Source organism: Aythya ferina (assembly GCF_964211825.1).
Source record: "Aythya ferina genome assembly, chromosome: 5".
NCBI lineage: Eukaryota > Metazoa > Chordata > Aves > Anseriformes > Anatidae > Aythya > Aythya ferina.
In genome coordinates, this window is record NC_140301.1 from 635715 (window position 1) to 663610 (window position 27896).

Below are 27896 nucleotides of genomic sequence, written 5' to 3' on the forward strand. Positions count from 1 at the left end.
ACTATTACAGATAAGATCATTTTTACTCAAAAACACCTCAGCCGCAACATTACCACTGCAAACATAGCACTGCACAAAAATTCAACTCAAGATATAGGAAAAGACGAGCTAAGAAGACGAATGAAGTTGACCAAAAGCATCTGCAACAACCATCTGGTAGATGGTTGTCCACAGCCATCAGATTTCATGGTCGTCTTTCCTGACGAATGAATCCTGGAAGAACAGAAAAGATACACAACGTGTCCACAACAACTTCTGAGGAGACTACTGAACAGAAAAAAAAAAAAAAAATAGAAACAGCAAGCAGATAGTACGTCAGTTTTGTTAACAGAGTAACATTAACGTACTAGAAATTTCCACGTTCTATGTAGCCCCAAGGCGGTGCTGGGTACATCCACTGATATTAATGGGGTGACACAATGTCAGAGATAGTTAATAGACAAGGTACACCCGAGGTGCACCCAGTTTGGATCAGCTTGCATATGAGTCTGCTGATACATCAGTACTGTTCTTCCAGAAGAAGACAGTTATTCATTCCTCGGTGGAGCTGAGGCTCTGTAAGGCTTTGCTTTTTTTCCTTCCCTCACTCCCCCTCTATTTCCAAGCTTAAACTTACACCCAGCAGCAACCTGCACCTCCCGGCGCGCGCAGCCCAGCCCCAGCCTGGGGAAGGACCAGCCGCGCAGCCCGGAGCCCGCGTGGCTGCCTGGTACCGCAGAACTACAGCTCCCAGCATGCCTCGGGGCAGAGCAGTCCACCCAACCCAAAGGGGTGTTGGCCAAGCGCACACAACCGCACCTCCTCCTGCTGCCCTCTCTGCCCCCCACACCCCCCGCCGCCACCGCCTCCCTCTCCCCCAGCTCCCCGAAGCCCCGCGCAGTGCAGTCCCCGCTGCACGCCCAGTCCGATCCAACACCACCCCAACCGAGCACAAGGGCCATTTCAGCAGAAGCCGCTGACCGCGTGGCGCCCTGGCGCCCACCACCTCATCTCCTCCCAGCCTGCTCCACTTGGGGACAGCACCAACCACCAACTCTGTTGTGGCACAGCAAATCAGTGGTGCGGGCTGGGCCGAGCCGAACCCAGCAGCTTCCACCCATAGTGCCGGCAAGCCCTGCATGCCACTTCAGCCCTGGGCTCCTCTGAGCCAATCACAGCGCGGCTTCCCACTGGGAAGGCCTGAGGACCACAACTCCCAGCATGCTGCGGGGCAAGACACTCCCAGCCACCCGCCACTGTGGACACCCCGGAGCCAGCCCGGCAGCACCATCGCGCGGTCCCCGCCACCCCCGCCTGAGCTTGCCTTGCCCCGGCCTCCCCAACGCCCTCCCCTGCCCTGGGGGTCCAGCCAGTAACCCCCAGTCCCCCCACACACTTGCGCCAACACAAGCAGCCCCGGCCACACTCGCCCACTGCTGCGCTCCGCCTGCACAGAGGAGCACCCCCCCGGGCCCGGGGAGCGAAGACAGCACAGGGCTGCCCCCCTGGTCCTACAATAGGCAGCCCCCCACCCCACCCGGCAGGGCTGCCCCCGCACTCTGAGGGGCCAGCAGCCGACAGACATGGGGACTATAATACACAATAAATGTTTGTTCATTGTCTTTTGTATTATAAAACAAGGAGTTCCGTTTGAGGAGCAGGAGTTGCAAAAGCTCCCTGCTGAAGTAAGATGTATAATACTTGGCTAGACACTATGAAAATTCTTTTGCTTAATGTAACAAAAAAGAGAACCCCCTCCCCTTCTCTCCTTCTGCATCTCAGTTGCCTCTTTTGTTCAAAGACACTGCTGCAAAGTTCATGTAACCATCTCCTGATAAGTTGCTAACCTAGTGTATCAACATCCTGCATTCCTGTCTCACACTGGGCCAACATGACCAAATAAAAAAAAAGAAGTTGAACCACAACGCGGAGGAAGACTACGGCCTTCATCTTCACGACCACCAAAGGGACAGAGACGACCCCCTAGCAACAGTGCGCGCAGTCGCAGAATATACCAGGATGTGCTGCGTAATCCCGGAATTACCAAGATATAAAAAGGGACCCTGGCGGGGGTGAGGTGCGCGCCGTTGGTGGAGCCGAGACTCCCCGGCCGCCCAGCGCTGTTTTGCTTGCTGTTGCTTACTCAATAAATTCCTTTCTATTATTAATGCAATGCTCTCTGAAAATTAATTAAGGGGGCAACTTATAACAAATTTGGTGCCGTGACTCGGATGAAGGCAATCTGATTGAAAGACCTTCGGAGGGGGCGCCCCGCTGATTTCAGTGGCCTTCGCTAGGACTGCTTTCATTCAAATCCTTCACCGACGAACCCTAAATTCGGCAGCAAGCAAATAAAGCCGGCAACCCCTAGTAATCTTTGTGCACGAAGACCGAACGAAGACTCAGGAGTGAGTAAGTATAGGCCGGTGATCCGTTCGGTTGGGGTTGGGTATCCTGGAGCGTGTCGCTGTGAGACGTCCAATTGCAGACGAAGCGAGTGCGGACCCCTTGGTAGTGCGGTTCCCACATCCTGCGAGGGACTGGGCCACGAAAAGGGGGAAGCGATTTGTGTGTGTGTGTGTGTGTGTGAAGGCGCTCCAGAAGATGGGACAGAAGAAGAGTAAGCCTTCTGGTCCCATGGGCGGGGTAACGTCTGATGTTAGGTTACCCCAGGATTAATGATTAAAAATTGGGAGGATTCCCCTTTTAGGCGGGGAAGGAATAAAGTAAAAATGATACATTATTGTGTTGAAGTTTGGGGTGGTAAACAGATTTGAGGAGACCACCTTTACTGGCCCGTATTTGGGTCCTTTGAAGATTGGGTTTGCCAGGCCCTAAATATTTATGTAAACTCAAAAGAACCTTTTAGTTTGGAAGAAAGTGAATATGCACATTTGTGGATCAGCTCGGAAACTCGAGCCAATTTATATCCTCTAAAAGAAAAAGGAGGGGATGGGAGGCACAAGAAAAACCGAGAATTAGAGATCCCAGCCCCACTGCCTCCCTATATTCCACCACCCCCACCTGCAGCCCCTCCGACTCCCGGGCTTCTTAATCTGCAACCCCAGGGAGATGCCAATAACAACTCTGATTCTAGCACTCAGGGATTAGTGACTAGGAATATGTGGCAGTCCCCATTAACTCCAGGGACGTCTGAGATTTTAAGAAAGAGACAGGAGGAGGGTAAGCGAGCTTTAATGGCAACTGGCATAATGTTTACAGCTGCTGAGGAATAATTCTAACTGGAATAATAACTTGTCGTGGTTTAACCCGGCTGGCAGCTAAACACCACGCAGCCGTTCGCTCACCCTCCCCCCTCCCTCTCTGGGACGGGGGAGAGAAATGGAAAGTGAAGCCCGTGAGTTGAGATAAAGACAGTTTAATAAGACAGGAAAATAATAATAATAATAATAACAATAATACAATGATGATAATAGTACTACTAATAATAATATGTACAAACAAGTGATGCACAATGCAATTGCTCACCACCCGCTGACCGATGCCCAGCTTAACCCCGAGCAGTCCGGCCCCCTCCCCCCGGCTAGCCACCCCTATATATTGTTTAGCATGACGTCAGATGGTATGGAATACCCCTTTGGCTAGTTCGGGTCACCTGTCCTGGGTCTGTCCCCTCCCAGCTCTTACTGCACCCCCAGCCTGCCTGTTGGCAGGACAGAGCAAAAGTCTGAGGTGTCCTTGGCTTGGTATAAGCACTGCTCTGCAACAATTAAAACATCGGGGTGTTATCAGCACTCTTCTCATCCTAAGCCAAAACACAGCATTCCACCAGCTACTAGGAAGAAAATTAATTCTGTTCTAACTGAAACCAGGACATCTATCCACCCCTTATTCCATACCATTTATGTCATGCTCAGGTTACACTCTTTTCCATACATTCTAATTAGTCACCTATAGTAGTCATGGTAGTGGTAACATACAGTATTATATAGCAATTAACATGGTACAATTCAGTTCATGGGCTATTCTCACCCAGTATTAAATCTCCTTGAGGTACACACCGGACCTCTCCGTTCTTTTGCATCACCCACCAAGTGTATCCAGGTCCCTGAGCGAAAACAATTCCACGAATGGGTTTGCCTTTTCCTGAGGCAGGAGTAGCCCTGACTGTTTTACCCAGCATATTTTTTACATGCACTACAGGAACTTTATCCCCATCTACAGTACGTAACAGGTTTGATTGGGCAGGTCCAGCTCGGTTGGCAGATCCCCTAGTATTGACTAGCCAGGTGGCCTTTGCCAAATGCGTATCCCAGTTTTTGAATGTCCCAGCGCCCATTGCTTTCAATGTAGTCTTTAACAGTCCATTGTATCGTTCAACTTTCCCGGAGGCTGGTGCATGATAGGGGATGTGATACACCCACTCAATACCATGTTCTTTGGCCCAAGTGTCTATAAGGTTGTTTCGGAAATGAGTTCCATTGTCTGACTCTATTCTTTCTGGGGTACCATGTCGCCATAGGACTTGCTTTTCAAGGCCCAGGATAGTGTTCCAGGCGGTGGCATGAGGCACAGGGTATGTTTCCAGCCATCCGGTGGTTGCTTCCACCATTGTAAGTACGTGGCGCTTGCCATTGCGAGTTTGAGGGAGTGTGATGTAATCAATCTGCCAGGCCTCTCCATATTTATATTTCAGCCATCGTCCTCCATACCAAAGAGGCTTTGACCGTTTGGCTTGCTTGATTGCAGCACATGTTTCACAGTCATGAATAACCTGTGCTATAGTGTCCATGGTCAGGTCCACCCCTCGATCACGAGCCCATCTGTATGTTGCATCTCTACCTTGATGGCCTGAGGTGTCATGGGCCCATCGGGCTATAAATAATTCACCTTTATGCTGCCAATCCAGATCCACCTGAGCTACTTCAATCTTAGCAGCCTGATCCACCTGCTGGTTGTTCTGATGTTCTTCAGTAGCCCAATTCTTGGGCACATGAGCATCTACGTGACGTACTTTCACAGCCAGGTTCTCTACCCGAGCAGCAATATCTTGCCACAATGCAGCAGCCCAGATGGGTTTGCCCCTACGCTGCCAGTTGTTTTGCTTCCATTGCTGTAACCATCCCCACAGGGCATTTGCTACCATCCATGAATCGGTGTAGAGATAGAGAACTGGCCATTTTTCTCGTTCAGCAATGTCTAAAGCCAGCTGAATGGCCTTCACTTCTGCAAACTGACTCGATTCACCTTCTCCCTCAGCAGCTTCTGCAACTCGTCGTGTAGGACTCCATACAGCAGCCTTCCATCTTCGATGCTTCCCCACAATACGACAGGACCCATCAGTGAACAGGGCATATTTCTTTTCATTTTCTGGTAACTGGTTGTACAGTGGGGCTTCTTCAGCACGACCCACCTCCTCCTCTGATGATATCCCAAAGTATTTACCTTCTGGCCAGTCCATAATCACTTCCAATATTCCTGGGCGACTGGGGTTTCCTATTCGAGCCCGCTGAGTAATCAGTGCAACCCACTTGCTCCATGTAGCATCAGTTGCATGATGCGTAGAAGAGACCCTTCCCTTGAACATCCAGCCTAGTACCGGCAATCGGGGTGCTAGGAGGAGCTGCGCTTCAGTACCGACCACCTCTGAAGCAGATCGAACTCCTTCATATGCTGCCAGTATCTCCTTTTCAGTTGGAGTATAGCGGGCCTCAGACCCTCTGTATCCCCGGCTCCAAAACCCCAGGGGCCGACCTCGAGTTTCCCCAGGTTCTTTCTGCCAGAGGCTCCAGGTGGGGCCGTTCTCCCCGGCTGCAGTGTAGAGCACATTCTTTACATCTGGTCCTGTTCGAACTGGCCCAAGGGCTACTGCATGGACTATTTCCTGCTTGATTTGTTCAAAGGCTTGTCGTTGTTCAGGGCCCCATTCAAACTCATTCTTCTTACGGGTTACTTGGTAGAGTGGGTTTACAATCAGACTGTAATTTGGGATGTGCATTCTCCAAAACCCCACAACACCTAGGAAAGTCTGTGTTTCTTTTTTGTTAGTTGGTGGAGACATAGCTGTTATTTTGTTGATCACATCCATTGGGATTTGACGACGTCCATCTTGCCATTTTATTCCTAAAAACTGGATCTCTCGTGTAGGTCCTTTGACTTTATTTTGTTTTATGGCAAAACCGGCTTTCAGAAGGATTTGGACTATTTTCTTCCCTTTCTCGAAAACTTCCTCTGCTGTGTCACCCCACACAATAATGTCATCGATGTACTGCAGGTGTTCAGGAGCTTCCCCCTGCTCCAGTGCAGACTGGATCAGCCCATGGCAAATGGTAGGGCTGTGTTTCCACCCCTGGGGCAGTCGATTCCAAGTATATTGGACTCCCCTCCAAGTGAAAGCAAACTGTGGCCTGCACTCTGCTGCTAGAGGGATGGAGAAAAATGCATTAGCGATATCAATTGTGGCGTACCACTTGGCTGCCTTCGATTCAAGTTCGTACTGAAGTTCCAGCATGTCCGGCACTGCAGCACTCAGTGGTGGCGTCACTTCGTTCAGGCCACGATAGTCCACTGTTAGTCTCCACTCGCCATTAGACTTTCGCACTGGCCATATGGGACTATTGAAAGGTGAATGAGTCTTGCTGATCACTCCTTGGCTCTCCAATTGACGAATTAGCTTATGGATGGGAATCAGGGAGTCCCGGTTAGTGCGATATTGCCGCCGGTGCACAGTTGTGGTAGCGATTGGCACTTGCTGTTCTTCGACCCTCAGCAACCCCACAACAGAGGGGTCCTCTGAGAGACCAGGCAAGGTAGATAATTGTTTAATGCCCTCTGTCTCTAAGGCAGCTATACCAAAAGCCCACCGGAACCCTTTTGGGTCCTTGCAATATCCTCTTCTGAGATAGTCTATGCCAAGGATACATGGAGCATCCGGGCCAGTCACAATACGGTGCTTTTCCCACTCATTCCCAGTCAGACTCACTTCAGCCTCCAATAGAGTCAACTGCTGAGATCCCCCTGTCACTCCACAAATACAGATGGGCTCTGGTCCTTTATAGCTCGATGGCATTATAGTGCATTGTGCACCGGTGTCTACTAAAGCCTTATACTTCTGTGCGTCTGATGTGCCAGGCCATCGAATCCACACAGTCCAATAAACTCGATTATCCCTTTCCTCCCCCTGGCTGGAGGCAGGGCCTCCCTAATCCTGGTCGGAATCTTCTTCGTTTCTGTGTTTGAAGGACTGTCTGCTGGAAGTTGCAGCAGCAAACTTTTCAGAGAATCCTTTCTTCCTGATTGTTTTCTTTTGCAACTCACGTACCCGTGCCTCTAGGGTCGCGGTAGATTTTCCATCCCATTTTCTCATGTCCTCTCCATGGTCTCGTAAGTAAAACCACAGGGTAGCACGGGGTGAGTACCCACCATATCGTCTTCCTTGTGTGGATGAACGACTACCCCTGATAGCTGAGACACTGCTCTGTACAGGTACGGAGGAGAATAATCTCTCTTCAAGTTGGTGAACCTTTTCAGAAAGTTTCTCCACAGTGTTCTCTTTTGGTCGGTGGACACTGGTTGGTTCAGGTGGGGATGAAGATAGATTCTCTTTAAGTTGGTGGAACTCTTCAGAAAGTTTCTCCACAGCTGAGACGCAGGCCTGTAAGGAAGAGGAGAGACTTTCTTCGTACTGCCGGAGTTGTTTAGCCACTTCATCCACTGTGGGTTCCTCATCCTCTTTCCAGGCCATTATTGCCAATGAGCTGGCATATGATGATGGTGCACTCCGTACAAACTTCCGCCACATAGGTCGCGTACACCTGACTTCATCTGGATCTTTGGATGTTTGTCTGAGGTCTGGATCCTCATAAATCACTTCCCGTACGGCTAATTCCCTCAGATACTGGATTCCCTTCTCCATAGTGGTCCACTTGCCTGGTAGACATAAAAGTTCTTCCTTGAAGGGATACCTTTCCCTCACAGCTGAGAGGAGACGCCTCCAGAGGCTGTGAGATTGTGCTCCATCTGCAATTGCTTTGTCAATGCCTGCATCTCTAGCAAGGGATCCCAGTCGCTTGGCTTCCCTGCCATCTAATTCCACACAATTGGCTCCAGTGTCCCAGCATCGGAGCAGCCAGGTGACAAGCTGCTCACCTATACAGCGACCAAAATCTTTTCGCACATCTCGTAACTCACGCTCGTTTAGGCTTCGGGTAGTTACTGTTGATTTTTCGGCATCCTCATCTTCCTCCTCCTGAACCCTTGATGGCCCAGCGTCGTCGTCGTCTCCGTCGTCTCTATACCTAGATTTGGCAGAAGATTCTCTGCGTTCTAAACGACCTGAATCTCTATACCATTTTTTCACCTTCTCTACAGGGGCAGCTTGCACTGCTACTGCTCGTTTCTCTGACCTTGTTATAGGGTCTGCCACAGAGGTTGGAATACCCTCTGCAGGGTCAACTTGCACTGCTACAGCTCGTTTCTCTGACCCAGCTACAGGAGCTGGAGCGGCTGCAGGAGCTGAAGCAGCTGCAGGAACCGGAGCTGGAGCAGCTGCAGGAGCTGGAACTGGTGCGGCTGCAGGAGCTTGAACTGGAGCAGCTGCAGGAACCGGAGCTGGAGCGGCTGCAGGAGCTGGAACTGGAGCGGCTGCAGGAACTGGAGCTGGAGCGGCTGCAGGAACCAGAGCTGGAGCGGCTGCAGGAGCTGGAACTGGAGCAGCTGCAGGAGCTGGGACTGGAGCAGCTGCAGGAACCAGAGCTGGAGCGGCTGCAGGAACTGGAGCTGGAGCGGCTGCAGGAACTGGGACTGGGGCGGCTTCAGGAGCTGGGACTGGGGCGGCTTCAGGAGCTGGGACTGGAGCGGCTGCAGGAACTGGGACTGGAGCGGCTGCAGGAGCTGGGACTGGAGCGGCTGCAGGAGCTGGGACTGGAGCAGCTTCAGGAGCTGGGACTGGAGCGGCTGCAGGAACTGGGACTGGAGTGGCTGCAGGAGCTGGGATTGGAGCATCTGCAGAAGCTGGGACTGGAGCGGCTGCAGAGTCCACCGTAGGGGTCACAGTGACCGTTGGATCTGTCACGGGACTTGGAGTGGCCGCAGGGTCTGTCACTAAATTGATAGCAGTATCCATGGCAGCTCGATAGGCATGAGCCAGGCCCCAGCATGTTACAATGATTTGTGTTACTTTGGAACTTCCCGAATCGCGACACCTTTTATTCAAGCATTCTGCCAGTTTTTGAGGATTTTGCACTTGTTCAGGGGTGAATTTCCAAAACACTGGGGGTGCCAACTGGTCTAGATGCCTGCCCATATCCTCCCATACTCCCTGCCACCCACAACTATACTGCCTCCGGGCAGATCTCCGGATGAGCTTCCTAAGTAGTTGTTTAACTTTAAGCAGAACCTGAAGTGCATTCAGGAGGCAGAACAACAGGACTATGCTGGTCTGAGTATCCCAAGGATATTCAATATCTTGGAGAGCTATTGTAATAAACTCGGAGGATAAGAGGGTGGTGAAGGAGGAAGGGAGAGTGATCAAGGAGGGTACAGGGGTGGTGAAGGAGAAAGGGAGAGTGATCAAGTAAGAAAAATTATCTTCCCCTTTCCCCTCCACAGATTGACTCCCTAATGAAAAAAGGCAACAGATACAATTGCTAATAGTTTCCAAAATACAGTTTCCAAAGTATAGAATCGAAGATGTTACTGAGTACAAATACCAGGTTAGAGTCATGGCCAGATATTTCATCATCTCATAAGCCACTGATACAACACACAGTACCATAATGGTCTGAAACCAGGGCCCGGAGAGGATAAACAACATGACAGAGAGCACATACGGAAAATAACGTGCTATAATACTCAATTTGGAAAACAGGCGCAGCACAGTTGAGATTAAAGCAATCAGCATTATGACAAGTGACTATTAAGCAGGTCTAATACTTATACCAAATTTAGTTTAACACACTCTGGTCAGATCTGCCGTTATCTCAACCTTTCGTGCCCCACGTTGGGCGCCAAAAAGACTGTCGTGGTTTAACCCGGCTGGCAGCTAAACACCACGCAGCCGTTCGCTCACCCTCCCCCCTCCCTCTCTGGGACGGGGGAGAGAAATGGAAAGTGAAGCCCGTGAGTTGAGATAAAGACAGTTTAATAAGACAGGAAAATAATAATAATAATAATAACAATACAATGATGATAATAGTACTACTAATAATAATATGTACAAACAAGTGATGCACAATGCAATTGCTCACCACCCGCTGACCGATGCCCAGCTTAACCCCGAGCAGTCCGGCCCCCTCCCCCTGGCTAGCCACCCCTATATATTGTTTAGCATGACGTCAGATGGTATGGAATACCCCTTTGGCTAGTTCGGGTCACCTGTCCTGGGTCTGTCCCCTCCCAGCTCTTACTGCACCCCCAGCCTGCCTGTTGGCAGGACAGAGCAAAAGTCTGAGGTGTCCTTGGCTTGGTATAAGCACTGCTCTGCAACAATTAAAACATCGGGGTGTTATCAGCACTCTTCTCATCCTAAGCCAAAACACAGCATTCTACCAGCTACTAGGAAGAAAATTAATTCTGTTCTAACTGAAACCAGGACATAACTGCACATTGTATATTGTATATATGAAAGCCCAGGCATTTTTGTTAAAGTGTTCTTTTATACATATGTTAATATGTTAATATGAAAATATAAGAACTGCCATTGAGGTGTATGTCTAAGGGAACAAAATTTGCCCAGGCATATTATCGGCTCATCAGGTTTAAATGTCCCCAGTGTAATTGTCTACAGGCAGTTAATTTACAGTGGTTTGATTTTACTTGTGTATCTGTATATTGTGGATTTTGGAGGGATTGGGATTGACTAGTAAAGAGCTTCTAGGAAAACGGTGGAATATTAACCACTGTAGATTACAATAGGAAAAGTTCAAAGCAAAGAAATCCCGAGGAAAAGCCTCCTAGGATGTATACTAACACATTGGAGGGATATAGTGGGCTGAGAGGGTACAGAGAGTAAAAGAACCCTTATCAAATATTGTAATCAGTGGTGGCCACTTTATAAACTAGAGGATGGAGCGGAGTGGCCCCTAAATGGAACTACTAATTATAACACCATATTACAGTCAATGTTGTTTTTCTGGAAAGAAGGAAAACAGGATGAAATGTTGTATATTGATGTTGTTTCAGCATCTTGGAGGGAAAAGGTACAGAATTAAGTTGGCCCCTGACTGAGCCTTTGATGTCGGCATTAGAAAAGTAAAGGCTAGAGAAAGATAAAGGAAGTGTTAAAAGGTTTGTTGAAAGTGTTAAAGGTATTCGAAGTTGAATGAGCAGGGAAAGGTGATGTAGGCATTATCTAAGTAACAGTCTAGAAGTTTTGGTATATTTGCATATTTGCTGTGGTGTTTGTTCAGTTTCCCAAGCATCGGGGAGGGGGGAACAGCCTGCTCCACCAGGGGCCTCTCCAGCGGCCGCAGAGGGGCTTCGGATCCAGTGCCTGGAGCGCCTCCTCCCCCTCCTTCTGCACTGACTTTGGTGTCTGCGGGGGGGTTTCTTGCTCTCCCAACTGCTGTTGAGCAGCAGGTTTTTGTTTGTTTCTTTGTTTGTTTGTTTTCGTGGATGTGCTCTCACAGAGGCACGGACTGTGTTGCTATGGCTTGGCTCTGGGCAGCAGTGGGCCCCTTTAGGGCCAGATGAAATTGTCCCTTATCTACCATGGGGAGGTTTCTGGTTTTTTTGTTTTGCTTTGTTTTGTTTTTTCACGGGGGCTGCCACTGCAGTTTCCCACCCTCACACCCCCCAAACCTTGCCATCAAATCCAATACACTGGAGCAGCTAAGTCATTACTGACTTGTAAAGCATCAGGGATTAAATTAACCAATGAAACCCTAAATGTGATGGGGGTAGAAGGGACTGGGATAATAGTGCCACTTTTGGGGAATACTAAGCTGAGACCAGGGGATAAAATGATCACTGGGCAATTATTGTATGTACCCAAGGCAGAGACTAACTTGTTGGGAAGGGATTTGATGACTAAATTGGGCATTCAACTAGTAAATTGTTAGACTGGAATAACGGTGTTATTAATGGAGTGCTCTCTGGCCCTGAGAGCAAACGTACATGTATATTCACCTCTGACTGGAAAGACCTGAAATGAAATGGGGGTGGAAGCAACAATATAGGTGGACAATTTTACCTCAGGGGTTTACAGGGCCACCTATCTATTTGGGTAAATTCTAAAAAAGATTTTGGAGCAATTACAACCTCCCAAGGAGGTATTATTGTTACAAATATGTGGATCATTTTAAGGAAAATCGATACTCCTTGATGGGAGAGAAATGCTGAATACAGTGATAATGAGGCAAATATTAACTGTTTTACATCAGAAGAGTCATTGGGAGGTGCAAGCAATGTGTGATGTTGTTCTAAGAAAGCATGTCTGTGTAGGAATATATACTTTAGGGAAGCACAGATGCAGAGGATGTACTACTATATGTCAAAGGGTAAATAAAATGGTCTTCTGTAACCTATCTAGAGGGGGACGGGAGCCAGGGCTTTGACCTTTCCAAAGTATACAGGTAGACTTTACTGAGTTACTTGTTTGTCCTAATTGACCACGTGACTGAATGGGTGTAAAGCTTTACTGCAAGGATTAAAGCAGGCCTTAGAGATTGAGTGGGATTTTCACAGTCCTTGGCACCCCTCCTCTTCTGGAAAGGTAGAGCGAATGAATGGTGAAATTAAGAAACAACTAACAAAACTTGTGCTGGAAACTAAGGCTTCTTGGGTAAAATGCTTACCTCTTGCACTGTTAAACATATGGACACAGCCCAGAACTGATGTAGGAATTTCTCCTTTTGAAATGCTATATGGTATGCCCTATGACTCGGAATTGCCACTTGATCACCCTCAATTCTAATTAAGACTTGGGAAGAGACTTTTTTTAACACCACTATGGGGAAGGCCCCTCTGTTGTTTTGCTTACCACAGAAACGGCTATTCAAACTGCGCAGAAAGGATGGACGCATGCCAGCCGTGTGAAAGGACCAGTCCGGGAAGGTAAATGGGAGGCAGCTCCAGGCCCTGACGACTTGAAGCTGACACTAAGGCGGACTTGATAAGTATTGTATATTATCTGTGTATCGTGGGAAGGGGAGGAGGCCCTGTTTCAAAGGCTCCCTGGTAGGTTCCCCTGAAGAACACTGCTGCTGCCAAGAAGAACCGATACCTTGTAGTTCGCTGCAACCGAACTGACAAGCGAGGCAGAGAAGTGAAAACGGTGGGGGACTGAGGGGCCGACAATTTAGATGGGCTCCGACCACCTCCTACGATACATGGGAGTCAGTATCATCGTTTTGGTCAGTTTTGGGTCTGCGCATCCCCACCAGCCTTTTAAATGGAGCTTAATCAGATGGGAGGATCAATTCATCATCCAGCAAACAACGACAGCGGGTGCTCCCAGTTTCCGCATCACATTATGTGACCTGGTGTCAGTGCAGCCATGCTTTAACCAATCAGGATTTCATTTCTGCCCAAGTTCTAACCCAGGAAAGGGGTACTGTAATTACCCGAACGTGTATTATTGTGCATACTGGGGGTCTGAAACCATTGCTACGGACTGGACACTCGGGGCTGGTCGGAATAAATTCTTACAAGTGGATATGGGCCGCAAGATTGTAATTGACAAGTGGATCCCCATTACAGGTGGCAAGGGCATGGTATAGGGTATACAGGAACCTTCCATGGAAATAAAGAAATTTGCAAGGTTCTATATATAAATATAACAAACTTGGACGATACTAGCTGGGTACTAGGAAAATGTCAGATTTTACGAACACGGAACAGATAGGGGAGGACTCATACTAATAAAAAGGAGGATGCTGATAGGCCCCAGGCAGTAGGACCAAATGAGGTATTGTCAGAAAATGTCCAGGGAATCCAGCCTGTGGAAAATACTACAGTGCCAACCCTCGGCAGCCCTACAAGCTCAGGTAAAGCTGAGAATGATAACATAGTTGAGAATAACATATGGGGGGGTCATGAATGCCAGCTACCAATTATTAAACAAAACAAGCCCAAATGTAACAAAACACTGTTGATTATGCTTTAGTATAAGGCCTTCATATTATGATGCTATTGGGGATCCTGGGGAGCCCACCCGCACAAACAAGAACAGCCCTCTACATTGCAGTTGGGGAAAAGACATAAGGGTAACACTAACACAAGTCACTGGAGGTGGTAGGTGTGTGGGCACGGTTCCTAGTGGGAAGTGTCACCTATGTAATACCATGGAGAATGGAAAACAATCAACCGAGTGGCTAATCCCAGCCAACAACGCTAGGTGGGTTTGTTCGTGAGTGGGCGTAACTCCTTGGCTATCACTAAAACTCTTTAATGCGTCTCGTGATTTTTGTATACAGGTGATAATTATACCAAGGATTCTATACCACCCTGAGGATTGTATGTATACCCAGGACACAGTGGCAAGTTATCATCTGGAAAGACGGGAACCATTCACGGCTCTAACTTTGGCCACCCTAATAATCCTGGGAGGAGCTGGAGTGGGGACCAGGGTAGCCTCATTGGTTAAACAAAATCAAGAATTTACTTCCTTACGCATTGCTGTGGATGAGGACCTGACACAAATTGAACAATCCATCTCAGTCCTGGAAAATCTATCAGGTCACTTTCAGAGGTAGTGTTACAAAATTGTAGGGGATTAGATTTGGTATTTTTTTTTACAACAGGACGGGCTGTTTGCAGCCCTGAAAGAGGAATGCTGTGTATGCTGATCACACTGGAGTGGTAAGAGATACAATGGCAAGACCCAGGGAAGGGTTGAAAAAAAAAAAAAAAAAAAAAAAGGAAACGGGAGAATGAAGCCTGACAGAGCTGGTTCGAATCTTGGTTTAATTATTCACCTTGGCTTACTACTTTATTATCAACAATAACAGGACCTTTCTTGTTATTAATAATAGCACTAACTTTTGGACCACATATTTTTAATAAATTGATTGCGATTGTAAAGGGATGTTTAGAAGCGGCACATCTAATGCTCATACATGCCAAATACGAGCCAATAAGTACCAACGAAGGAATCGAGGAAACATTAGTTCTTAATAGCCAGGCATTGCAGAGCTTCAATGAACAAAATGAGTAACTAAAAGAAAAAGGAGGGATTGTAATACACAATAAATGTTTGTTCATTGTCTTTTGTATTATAAAACAAGGAGTTCCGTTTGAGGAGCAGGAGTTGCAAAAGCTCCCTGCTGAAGTAAGATGTATAATACTTGGCTAGACACTATGAAAATTCTTTTGCTTAATGTAACAAAAAAGAGAACCCCCTCCCCTTCTCTCCTTCTGCATCTCAGTTGCCTCTTTTGTTCAAAGATCCTGCTGCAAAGTTCATGTAACCATCTCCTGATAAGTTGCTAAACTAGTGTATCAACATCCTGCATTCCTGTCTCACACTGGGCCAACATGACCAAATAAAAAAAAAGAAGTTGAACCACAACGCGGAGGAAGACTACGGCCTTCATCTTCACGACCACCAAAGGGACAGAGACGACCCCCTAGCAACAGTGCGCGCAGTTGCAGAATATACCAGGATGTGCTGCGTAATCCCAGAATTACCAAGATATAAAAAGGGACCCTGGCGGGGGTGAGGTGCGCGCCGTTGGTGGAGCCGAGACTCCCCGGCCGCCCAGCGCTGTTTTGCTTGCTGTTGCTTACTCAATACATTCCTTTCTATTATTAATGCAATGCTCTCTGAAAATTAATTAAGGGGGCAACTTATAACAGGGACGACCCTCCCCCCAGCCCCTATCCCTCTGCACCCACCCAGCTGCGGAACCTAGACCCATGGACACACAGCAACTCCCCTTCCCCTGGCAGGCAATGCATCAAGTGGCGTCCTTCTGTCCGTCCATCAGTCCCTGCTTGGGAAATGGATGACAGAAGTGGGCTTCTTACTATTGCTGCTGCTTTGGGTAATCGTGCAGTAATTGCCTTAACCGTTTCCTCATTAATGGAAATGATTAACCCAACCAAAGTTAGAACAAACGATGGGGACTCTCCCCTCTGAAGACAGGCCAAGAGAGCTGGACTTGTTCACCATGGAGAAGAAAAAGCTCCAGGGAGAGCCGATTGCTGCCTTTCAGTGCCTAAAGGCAGGTTATAAAAAAAGTTGGAGAGCAACTTTTTGCTCAGACAGATAATGACAGGGCAAGGGAGTTTTTAAACTAAAAGAGGGGAGTTAGATTAGATGTCACGAGAACAGGGGAAAGGATAGAGGAAGAGAGACACAGAGAAGGGCAGAGGAATCAAAAAAGATCGAGACGAGTGGGACAGAGGAAGGAATAACAGCGGTAGCTGGACAGAAGAATCGCAGGGAATGCTAGTGCAGGCGTACAAACCTGGGTGCAGTGCTTTTGTCATTGATGGGCAGTACCAGTTGTGGTTGCACTGCTCTGCAGGTTCAGCGCAAGCAGTTGTCACAAAGTCTCAGGAGAGCATCGAAGCACAAGAGGAGTGTGGGGCACAATGGGTTTCTCAGGGTTCCAGAGTAGAGTACAATGGTCCGAAATGGGTGAGTGGGGGTTACATGGCTATCCAGCAGACAACCAGATGCCCAGACAAGCCCTGCGTGCCACTATGTCAGTTCCTGAGGACCACACACATGCCAGCAGTCAACAAAGCGTGCAGAGGCAAGTTAGCAGCAAGAAACGGATGCACAGGAGAGGATGTCCCTGTGCAGCCTGCACCCATCCCTCTCCCTGCTCTGCCAGCATTTGCAGCGTGGCATCATTCCACTCCCTCCCCATCCACCTTGACACTCCAACCACCTTAACCTATGGAGGGCTGCACTGAGCCCCCAGCTGCAGCATGCACATGTGAGTTCATTTCTTCCAGTACGCAAAAGGAAGCATTTATTCAGGGCTTATTTTAAACTTCAAAGTAGAGGGATTACATTTCATATAAAACCCACAAGAAATAAATGTCTGGTAGACATAGGTAACAAACTTCACACTGTACGCAGTTGCGCTACTTATCTACAGTTGTCAAAAATACAGAGAATTTAGATAAAAAGGTTGCTTGGTCAAAACATTAATGAAATACGCGTTCCAAATGCATAGGAATCGCAGAGTGATCAAACAAAGACAGTAAGTGTCTTAAAGCTTTAGAGCTTTCAAGAGCTGCCATGATCACATGACCAAAGAAAAGCTACCAAGTTTGTTCACCAAGACAGATGTTCAAAGACAGGGAAAAAAACTTACACTCTACCACCAGGCATCTTTGCTGGTGGGGAGCAAGGGGAGGAAAAGAATGCAGCAGATGTTTAAATTTCTCCTTATGGTATCTGTACGTTTTGAAGAAACCCCTCTGGCAAAAGCAAGGTCAGTTCGCAGATACTATCTAAGGAAACAGCAACAGACAGCAGCAAATAATGTGTGTCACGGATAGGATCACTTCATATTCATTGTACTGCACAGTGACCAAGAACAATGCTCCTGGAGATGAAAAACAAATCTCTCCCTGCAGGAAGCACCCTGAAGCCTGAACATCTTCAATAAGTATTTTACCCCTGCATTTTCTCAAAAAGTACTCAGTTGGTGTTTCCCTGAGGGAGAGGTAGGCTCTCATGAGGACACTTCATGCTCCCATGCTCTGAGAAGTCAGAAACAACATGATTGTCCCCTCTCACTAACCATTTTGTACTGAAGAGTCCTTCAATTTCCACTGGTCCTCGTGCATGGATACGAGAAGTACTAATACCAACTTCAGCACTGTAGAAAACACACAAGGTAAAGGTAGTTGATCCTCGGAAGATATTCAACTTTGTACTATATAGCTCTACATCTTTATGCAGAAGCAGCCATTCAGCGTGACCTCCCTTCCTTCGCTCCTCCCCAAGTGTCAGAAGTGATTTTTATCTGTTCTGATTAGAGGAAATTAACTATTATAAATTGCAGTGTTTATACTTCTGTCTGTTACAGCTCTACTTTTAGAGAGAAAAGTGAGCCAGAAAGGTACACGTCTTACATATATCATGCATTCGTTTGAGAGTTTACCCTTTGAACTGTAAGAATTAAATTAGTCAAGATCGCAATCTTACATCCTTTTTTCCCCCCTCTTCTTAAAGAGACCTCTGCATGATCTTATAAAACCCTAATTACAATTTTTTAGCACACAGAGCACTGTGTGTTTGAGCCTGCTACAGAGATTTCTAGTAGTTTCTCCCTCAGGAATTAATGTTTCCCTTGTCTTCTGCAATTCCTAGTATGTGCACCTGTTTACTTACGTAACTGATACTCAGTTTTGTTCCAGTCTTTCCTTCCTCCCACACTGCCGAGTGAGCAAACGGCTTTGTGGTGCTTAGCTGCCTGCACACCACAGGCACTTATTGAGTCCAAATCTATATCCATCAGAGAATCGGGTACTGGCATTCCAGAAAACACAAGCACTGTCCATGTGCTGGAGGAAGAACTCTGCTGTTTTCTCTGAAAAAGAGGCAGAGCAGAAAATAGGATACAGTACATACAGCATGATCATGCAGGCCAATAGGCACAGCCTCATACCCTGAACAGATACAATAGCAGAACTTTCACCTGCAACATTATCAGACAGCATTTAACAGCCTGGATTAAAACATGTTCACGCACACCTTCTTCAGAGTACATTTAGCACATAGACACAGCTGTAAATATTACAAGGAGCTTGCAAAGACAAGAAGAAAGTGAAAAGATGTCTAATTCTTACTACAGTCTAGACCTCGCAAACAGGGATAGTCATATGACTGGGGAGAAGTGACAGCAGCCCCAAGCTACAGAAGCTCACAGCACCAAAGGAGCAAGAAACTGGGAACTGAGATACACGCAGCTTTTATGCTACAGATGTGGAACTGGGAAATAAAGGACTGGGAGAGATGGGGAAATACTATTGTGGTCCTTGTTTGCAGGACTTAAAAGTGACATGGGATGACAAACGTATATAGTCTGATCTTTCCCACAACCCATATTCCCTCTATAGAAGCTCACCTCTTCCTCCTTCAGAGGCCTAAAGACATCTCCAGGACTCAGGAGACGTCTCTGCAAAACTGTCTGATGTGGTAAATCTGCACAACACAAGAACACAAAGCAGTCTGCCTGACAAGCGCATGTGTTGACTTGCCGTTGGCCAGTTGCTCAAACACAGGCTTTCACCTCCTGGAATAAGGGCACACAACATGTTTTCCTTCAATTAAACACAACTATAGATAGATGTATCTCCTAGGGTTCCAGTTGATTATGCTTACTATGGAACCAAGATAAGAGAAACTACTGCAATGCAAGTCATTATGCTAATAACAAGATCCCACAGTGAAGCCAAAGCAGAAGCTTAAGGGAACAGATTGGTCACAAACCATTCTCTGTGACGGTAACGTCCATGTGAGAACTTCCGTACTTGTGGATATGTTCAACAGCCTCTTGTACACTGTCCGCAACCTCAATGCAGCACTCCAGATCCCCATATTCAGCGCGGAGAGATTTCACTTCTGAGGGGCTGAACGTCGAATAAGCGGCAAACTTTGGGCCAGCATGAATCTTCACCTGCAATACCAAAAGTATTTTGTGCTGTAGATTTTACCGATGCTTAACTAACAGGTGAAAAGTGCAGCTTGTTGTTCTGGGTATAGCTAGGACGGAGTTTCTTTCTTTCATAGCAGTCCCTATACTGCCACCCTTTGGATTTGTGCCTTAAACAAACCACTGCTTTGGCCGTTGCTAAACAGTTTTCACACAGTTTCTAGGCTTTCTCTTTTTTTTTTCTTTTCCCACAGTGAGAAGGCCGAGGGTCTGCTAAAAGTTAGGAGAGGACATAATCACAACTGATTCAAACTTAACCAAAGGGATAGTCTATGCCATAAAAACATATAGCCTCAGTTTTCAGAGACAGCAGATCGGTAAACTAGCAATAAGGCACAATAGCTGAAATACTACGTTGGCTATCTATCATGACATGCTCCTAGTTCAGGGTTCATTTTAAATTATTTAAAGCAATTATGTCATTTCAAGAAAGACATCTGGTTAGGAAACAGTACAATACTAGTAGCAGGAAAACAGCTACGCACTGCACCTAGCCCTCATACCTATGTTTTTAGAAAGTATGTGGTCTGTAAACAGTTGTAGCAAGCAACTTATTTCCGGGTTTGCACGTCTCCCCTGCAGAAGACTTTACCTGTTTTTACCCTTTTGTTTTGTAACCTGACACCAGCCCTCTCCAAAGCGTACATGTATGTTTCAGACACAAAAGAGTTACTGGGCCCAAAGCAAGGCAAGGACTCACAGTTATTCTACAATCCTGATAAAGAAGATCTAAGGCACCATCAATCTCTGAGTTTGATTGTAGCAGCTAAAACACCTAAACAATGAGAGGGAGGAGTGGAGGGGCAGGTGCAGATCTCTTCTCTCAGGTGACAGCAACAGGACCTGAGGGAATGGCATAGAGCTGTGACAGGGGAGGGTCAGGCTGGATATTAGCAAAAGGTATTGCACCAAGAGGTGGCTGGGCACTGGAACAGGCTCCCGGGACAGCGGTCACAGCACTGAGCCTGCTGGAGTTCAAGGAGTGTTTGGGCAACATTCCAAGATGTACGGTCTGATTTCTGGGTGGTCCTGTGTGGAGCAAGGGGTTGAATTTAGTAATCCTCGTGGGTCCCTTGCAACTCAGGGTAATCTATGGTACTTCAGACTTGCTGATTAGAATCCCTACCTTTGAAGGCTTTCAGGAAAGGTGCCTGTAAGATGGCATTTTCTTCTGCAACTATACATTTTGTTGATAATGAAACCCTGACCAGTATTTGCGTGTTTCCTGTTCTCAAGTCAGATTAGACAGCAGTAACATCAAGTCCTCCCCACTGTATTAAGAGGCGGGAGCTGGTGGGTGTTTGTCAAGTCCAGCAGTTCTCACACAAAATCCATAAATTTACCCTCCTCTCCCCCCCCCAAAAAAAAAAAAAAAAAAAAAGAAAACACAAACAAGTGAGGACTTGCTCCTGATTAGCTATCTGGGCCAGCTTCTCTTAATAGGACTTCTTTAACGTCATCAAAACATGACGTGTCTATTTCACCATGTCTTCCTACTCAACTCTTTCTAACTCAAGGATGTTTACCCAACACCCCCTCCTGCTATCTGCTTGCTAAATCCTCCCCCTTATCACAGAATCACAGAATCACAGAATTTCTAGGTTGGAAGAGACCTCAAGATCATCGAGTCCAACCTCTGACCTAACACTAGCAGTCCCCACTAAACCATATCCCTAAGCTCTACATCTAAACGTCTTTTGAAGACTTCCAGGGATGGTGACTCCACCAGTTCCCTGGGCAGCCTGTTCCAATGCCTCACAACCCTTTCAGTAAAGAAGTTCTTCCTAACATCTAACCTAAAACTCCCCTGGCTCAACTTAAGCCCATTCCCCCTCGTCCTGTCACCAGGCACGTGGGAGAACAGACCAACCCCCACCTCGCTACAGCCTCCCTTGAGGTACCTATAGAGAGCAATAAGGTCGCCCCTGAGCCTCCTCTTCTCCAGGCTGAACAAGCCCAGCTCCCTCAGCCGCTCCTCATAGGACTTGTTCTCCAGGCCCCTCACCAGCTTCATCGCCCTTCTCTGCACCCGCTCAAGGCCATTAAATTTTACAACTTTTTCTCCCCAGCAGATTCTCCAAATTCCTCAAAGACAATGAACAAACCCCCACTAATTTATCACAATCCCCCCTTTTTCTTTTTCTAACATATTTTGTTCATTGAATTTTTGCAATATTTGCTTGCTGAGCATCAAAGTTTCTGCGTCATCCTTCTCCTGCTCAAGAGATTCATACTTAGCACGCACAAGCATAAGATGAGCTGCCTCTAATCGGCTTTTCACAATTGTGATTACTCGATTGAATATACATGGTCCAAAAGTCAGTGCTAATGTAAGTAACAACAAGAGCCCCGCTATGGTTGATAGCAGGGTAATAAGCCAAGGTGAGTAATTAAACCAAGATTCATACCAATTCTGACGAGCCTCATTTTCCCTTTTGCGTTTTTCTAATCCTTCCCGCAATTTAGTCATTGTATCTCTTACCACCCCAGTGTGATCTGCATATACGCAACATTCTTCACGTAGGGCTGCACACAGTCCTCCTTGTTGTAAGAAAATCAAATCCAACCCTCTACGGTTTTGGAGTACCACTTCGGATAATGACCTAACCGATTTTTCCAGAGCTGTTATTGATTGCTCTATACGGGCCAGATCCTCATCTACGGCGATGCGTAGAGAAGTAAATTCCTGGCTTTGTTTTATCAGGGAAGCAATTCCAGTTCCTGCACCTGCAGCCCTTAGAGCCATTAGTGTAGCTAAGGTGACAGCCGTAATAGGTTCCCTTCTTTGTAAATGATATTCTGCTATAGTATGTTGGGTGTACATATACTCTTCAGTGTGGTATAGAATCCTTGGTATAATGACCACCTGTACACAAAAATCATGAGAAGTGCTAAACAATTTTAAAAATAGGCAAGGAGTGACTCCCAACGATGAACACACCCACCTACTGTTATTTGCAGGAATTAACCATTTGTGTGTTTGGTCCATTTTTTTCAGTGGCATGGCACAGATCATTTTTATCTCTTGGAACTGTGCCGATACACTACCTTTTCCCGTAACTTGAGACAAAGTTATCCCAATTTCCTGACCCCAACTGCACTTGGAAGGATTTGACCCATTTGAATATTCAGACCTCCCCATATCTCCTATAGCTTCATAATATGGGGGCTTAACACTTACACATAGCCAGCACCCTTCAGTTATCTCAGGATTAGTTTGATTTAGTACCTGAGAACTAGCATTTATAACTTTCCACATACTACTCTCAGGTACAACCCCTTTCTTTTCTCACAATGCTTGGAAGCAGTGTGGGAAAGGATAACTGTCGACTTATTAGAAAACACTGTAGTAGGTTGGGCAGTCCCAGGTATCTTTACAGTCTGGACAACCAAACCTTCCCCTGGTAACTCTTTATTGGGCCCGACTAGCTTGGAAGTCTCGGGTTTTTCCTTCTTTATTAGTATGAGTCCTCCCCTATCTGTTCCGTGTTCGTAAAATCTGACGTTTTTCCTAGTACCCAGCTAGTATCGTCCGAGTTTGTTATATTTATATATAGAACCTTGCAAATTTCTTTATTTCCATGGAAGGTTCCTGTATACCCTATACCATGCCCTCGCCACCTGTAACGGGGATCCAATTGTTGGTTACAACCTTGCAGCCCATATCCCACTTGTAAGAATTTATCCCGACCAGCCCCGAGTGTCCAGTCTGTAGCAATGGTGTAACACCCCCAGTATGCACAATAATACACGTTCAGGCATTTACAGTACCCCCTTCCCAGGTTAGAACTTGGGCAGAAATAAAATCCCATATATTCCCAGCATCGGGGCCTCAAGATCAGCTGACATAGTGTAGAAGTAAAGCTTGCCCCCCCCTGATGTTATCTGGGTTGCAATAACCTGTTGATCTTCGAATCGACTTAAAGTCCATTTAAAAGGTTGGTGGGGGTGGTGTTGAGTCGCTATGCAGGATGAAATTACTGCAAGAACCCCCAAATACCGATAGGAATGGCTGAGGCCCATTTCTTTCCCCACTTATTCACTCCTCTGCCTCACTTGTCAGTTGGGTTGCAGCCAAATACGAGGTTTTAGTTCTTCTCGGCAGCAGTAGTGTTCTTCAGGGGAGAGCCTCTACCTTAACCCACGGTACCTATCGAGTTCATCACAACGTGAGCTTCAGGTCTTTGTTTCCTGGAACGATCTCCCACTTCTTGTCACAGATGGGTCCTTTAACACGGCTGGCATGTGTCCATCCTTTCTCCGCAGTCCGGACGGCTGTTTCTGTAGTAAGCAAAACAACATAGGGGCCTTCCCCATCGTGGTGTTAAAAAAGTCTCTTTCCAAGTCTTAATTAGAATTGAGGGTGATCAAGTGGCAATTCCAAGTCATAGGGCATACCATATAGCATTTCAAAAGGAGAAATTCCTACATCAGTTCTGGGCTGCGTCCATATGTTTAACAGTGCAAGGGGTAAGCATTTTACCCAAGAAGCCTTAATTTCCAGCATAAGTTTTGTTAGTTGTTTCTAAATTTCACCATTCATTCGCTCTACCTTTCCAGAAGAGGAGGGGTGCCAGGGGCTGTGAAAATCCCACTCAATCTCTAAGGTGATATAGTATAAACTCACTTTAGGATAGAATAAAGCTTGTGGTTTGATATTGTATAAACTTACTTTAGGATAGAATAAAACTTGTGGAATGATATTGTATAAACTTACTTTAGGATAGAATAGAACTTGTGATTAAAAGTTAGCAAGGACAAAGTAAACAACATCTTGTTATCTGTAGACCTTCTGTTACATTTAAGCATTTTGTTATTTGAAAACACCCCATTATCCGTTAACACTCAGTCAGGCTGAGACTTGAGATAACTTGAGTCAACTGTCCGTTATGTCTTGTTAACTGAGACATCCTGTTATCTGCCGACCCTCAGTTAAACCGAAAGACAACTCAGCATTTTTACAGCCTGGAAAACAACTGATTAAGAAAGTGCATTACGAGGAAGACCTACGGCCTTCCTCCCAAAAACCACTGCCCACATCCTGGAGACCCTGGCCCACAATTCTTGGAAGGCTTTGCGCAAGCGCAAGGACTGATAAGCTAATTAGCATACGAAGCGAGGGTAAGCGGGGTTAGGTAATGAATATGTATAGGTGCTAATTGAATATTCATTGTTTCGCTGTATAAATACAAGATAGTTTGTCACTTCGAACATGCACGATAGGCGGAAGGATCCCCTGTGCATCCAGCGCTGCAATAAAGAATATACCACTTAATGAAATTTGGCTTTGATCTTTAAATCAAAGGCCTGCTTTAATCCTTGCAGTAAAGCTTTACAACCATTCAGTCACGTGGTCAATTAGGACAAACAAGTAACTCAGTAAAGTCTACCTGTATACTTTGGAAAAGTCAAAGCCCTGGCTCCCGTCCCCCTCTAGATAGGTTACAGAAGACCTTTTTATTTACCCTTTGACATATAGTAGTACATCCTCTGCATCTGTGCTTCCCTAAAGTATATATTCCTACACAGACATGCTTTCTTAGAACAACATCACACATTGCTTGCACCTCCCAATGATTCTTCTGATGTAAAACAGTTAATATTTGCCTCATTATCACTTTATTCAGCATTTCTCCCCCATCAGGGAGTATCGATTTTCCTGAAAATGATCCACATATTTGTAGCATTAATACCTCCTTGGGAGGTTGTAATTGCTCCAAAATCTTTTTTAGAATTTACCCAAATAGATAGGTGGCCCTGTAAACCCCTGAGGTAAAATTGTCCACCTATATTGTTGCTTCCGCCCCCTTTTCAGGGTCTTTCCAGTCAGAGATGAATATACGTTTGCTCTCAGGGCCAGAGAGCACTCCATTAATAACACTGTTATTCCAGTCTAACAATTTACTAGTTGAATGCCCAATTTAATCATCAAATCCCTTCCCAACAAGTTAGTTTCCGCCTTGGATACATACAATAATTGCCCAGTGATCATTTTATCCCCTGGTCTCAGCTTGGTATCCCCCAAAAGTGGCACTGTTATCCCAGTCCCTTCTACCCCCATCACATTTAGGGTTTCATTAGTTAATTTAATCCCTGAAGCTTTACAAGTCAGTAATGACTTAGGTGCCCCAGTGTATTGGGTTTGCTGGCAAGGTTCGGGGGGGGGGGGGTGTGAGGCGTGTGGGAGTGGGAAACTGCAGTGGCAGCCCCCATGAGAAAAACCCCGAAACCTCCCCGTGGTAGACAAGGGATGATTTCATCCGGCCCCAAAGGGGCCCACTGCTGCCCAGAGCCAAGCCATGAGCAACACAGTCCGTGCCTCTGTGAGAGCACATCCACGAAAACAAGCAAACAAAGAAACGAACAAAAACCTGCTGCTCAACAGCAGTTGGGAGAGCGAGAACCCCCCCCCCCCCCCCCGCAGACACCAAAGTCAGTGCAGAAGGAGGGGGGAGGAGGCGCTCCAGGCGCTGGAGCCGAAGCTCCCGTGCGGCCGCTGGAGAGGCCCCTGGTGGAGCAGGCTGTTCCCCCCCCTCCCCGATGCTTGGGAAACTGAACAAACACCACAGCAAATATGCAAATATACCAAAACTTCTAGACTGTTACTTAGATAATGCCTACATCACCTTTCCCTGCTCATTCAATTTCAAACAGCTCTGTTAAATATTACATGCCACACATTTAACACCTACAGCAGCCCTTTTAACATTTCCTTTACCTTTCTCCAGCCTGTACTTTTCTAATACCAGCACCAAAGGCTCATTCTGAGTCCAACTTAATTCCATACCTTTTCCCTCCAAGATACTGAAACAACATTATACATTATATAACAATATACCATATTTCATCCCATTTTCCTTCTTTCCACAAAAACAACATTAACTGTAATATGGTGTTATAATTAGTAGTTCCATTTAGGGGCCACTCTGCTCCATCCTCTAGTTTATAAAGTGGCCACCATTGATTACAATATTTGATAAGAGTTCTTTTACTTTCTGTACCCTCTCAGCCCACTATATCCCTCCAATGTGTTCGTATACACGCTAGGGTGCTTTTCCTCGGGATTTCTTTGCTTTGAACTTTTCCTATTGTAATCTACAGTGGTTAATATTCCACCATTATCCTAGAAGCTCTTTACTAGTCAATCCCAATCCCTCCAAAATCCACAATATATAGATACACAAATAAAATCAAACCACTGTAAATTAACTGCCTGTTGACAATTACACTGAGGACATTTAAACCTGATGAGCCGATGATATGCCTGGGCAAATTTTGTTCCCTTAGACATACACCTAAATGGCAGTTCTTATATTTACATATTTACATATTAACATACGAATAAAAGAATACTTTAACAAAAATGCCTGGGCTTTTATATATACAATATACAATGTACAGTTATTATTCCAGTTAGAATTATTCCTCAGCAGCTGCAAACACTATGCCAGTTGCCATTAAAGCTCGCTTACCCTCCTCCTGTCCTTTTCTTAAAATCTCGGACATCCCCAGAGTTAATGGGGATGGCCACATATTCCATTCCTGGCTGGGGTCCCCCCATCACTATTTCTCGTGGGGGATATAATCCCTCCCTTAAAGAAGATTTTCTGATTTCTTGCCCTGCTTCTGGTTACCGGCCCCTGTGTTTCATGATCCGATTCCGATTCTCCTGGATTAGCTAATTCGGGGAGTCCATTAAAGACGGGAGCCTTTGGTGCAGGCGGTGGAATATAGGGCAGGGGCGGTGTCGGGACTTCTAAATCCTTTCTCTTTTTATCCTGCCCTCCTTTTTCTTTTAGAGGATATAGATGCGTCCTTGTATCCGAATTTATCCAGAGGTGCGCATACTCACTTTCTTCCAGACTAAAGGGTTCCTTTGAGTTTACATAAATATTTAGGCCTGACAAACCCAAGCTTCAAAAGACCCAAATACGGGCCAGTAAAGGTGGTCTCCTCAAATCTGTTTACCACCCCAAACTTCAACACAATAATGTATCATTTTTACTTTATTCCTTCCCCGCCTAAAAGGGGAATCCTCCCAATTTTTAATCATTAATCCTGGGGTAACCTAACATCAGACGTTACCCCACCCATGGGACCAGAAGACTTACTCTTCTTCTGTCCCACCTTCCGGAACACCTTCACACACACACGCACGAATCGCTTCCCCCTTTTCGTGGCCCAGTCCCTCGCGGGATGTGGGAACCGCACTACCGAGGGGTCCACACTCAATTCGTCCGCAATTGGACGTCTCGTTTGTTGTGTTCCGGGATACCCAACCCCAACCGAATGGATCACCGGCCTATACTTACCCACCCCGTGGGTCTTCTTTTGGTC

General features: G+C 46.4%; 1 protein-coding gene and 1 long non-coding RNA gene across 2 annotated transcripts; one reads left to right on the top strand and one right to left on the bottom strand.

Moving 5' to 3' along the window:
* Positions 1–27438, bottom strand: LOC311437051 (uncharacterized protein). Its single transcript, XM_084519851.1, has 6 exons — positions 27412–27438; positions 19337–19523; positions 18972–19048; positions 18236–18434; positions 17643–17720; positions 1–213 (listed from the first exon to the last, which is right to left on the bottom strand). Exons 2-6 carry the CDS (start codon positions 19359–19361, stop codon positions 185–187), a joined length of 408 nt encoding a protein of 135 aa, XP_084375977.1. The 5' UTR covers positions 19362–19523; positions 27412–27438; the 3' UTR covers positions 1–184.
* LOC311437060 lies at positions 1571–14803 on the top strand. Its single transcript, XR_014693259.1, has 2 exons — positions 1571–2391; positions 14355–14803. It is a non-coding gene; the product is annotated as an uncharacterized lncRNA (long non-coding RNA).
* Positions 27439–27896: the final 458 nt, after the last annotated feature.

Bases quoted from the DNA above. Each gene is read 5' to 3' on its own strand.
- LOC311437051 (XM_084519851.1), bottom strand. From the start codon at position 19,361: ATGGACGTTACCGTCACAGAGAATG. The intron at 19,049-19,336 runs GTTTGTGACCAA...TGTGTTGTGCAG, and splicing joins CGTTACCGTCACAGAGAATG to ATTTACCACATCAGACAGTT. The intron at 18,435-18,971 runs GTGAGCTTCTAT...CCTCTTTTTCAG, and splicing joins GGCCTCTGAAGGAGGAAGAG to AGAAAACAGCAGAGTTCTTC.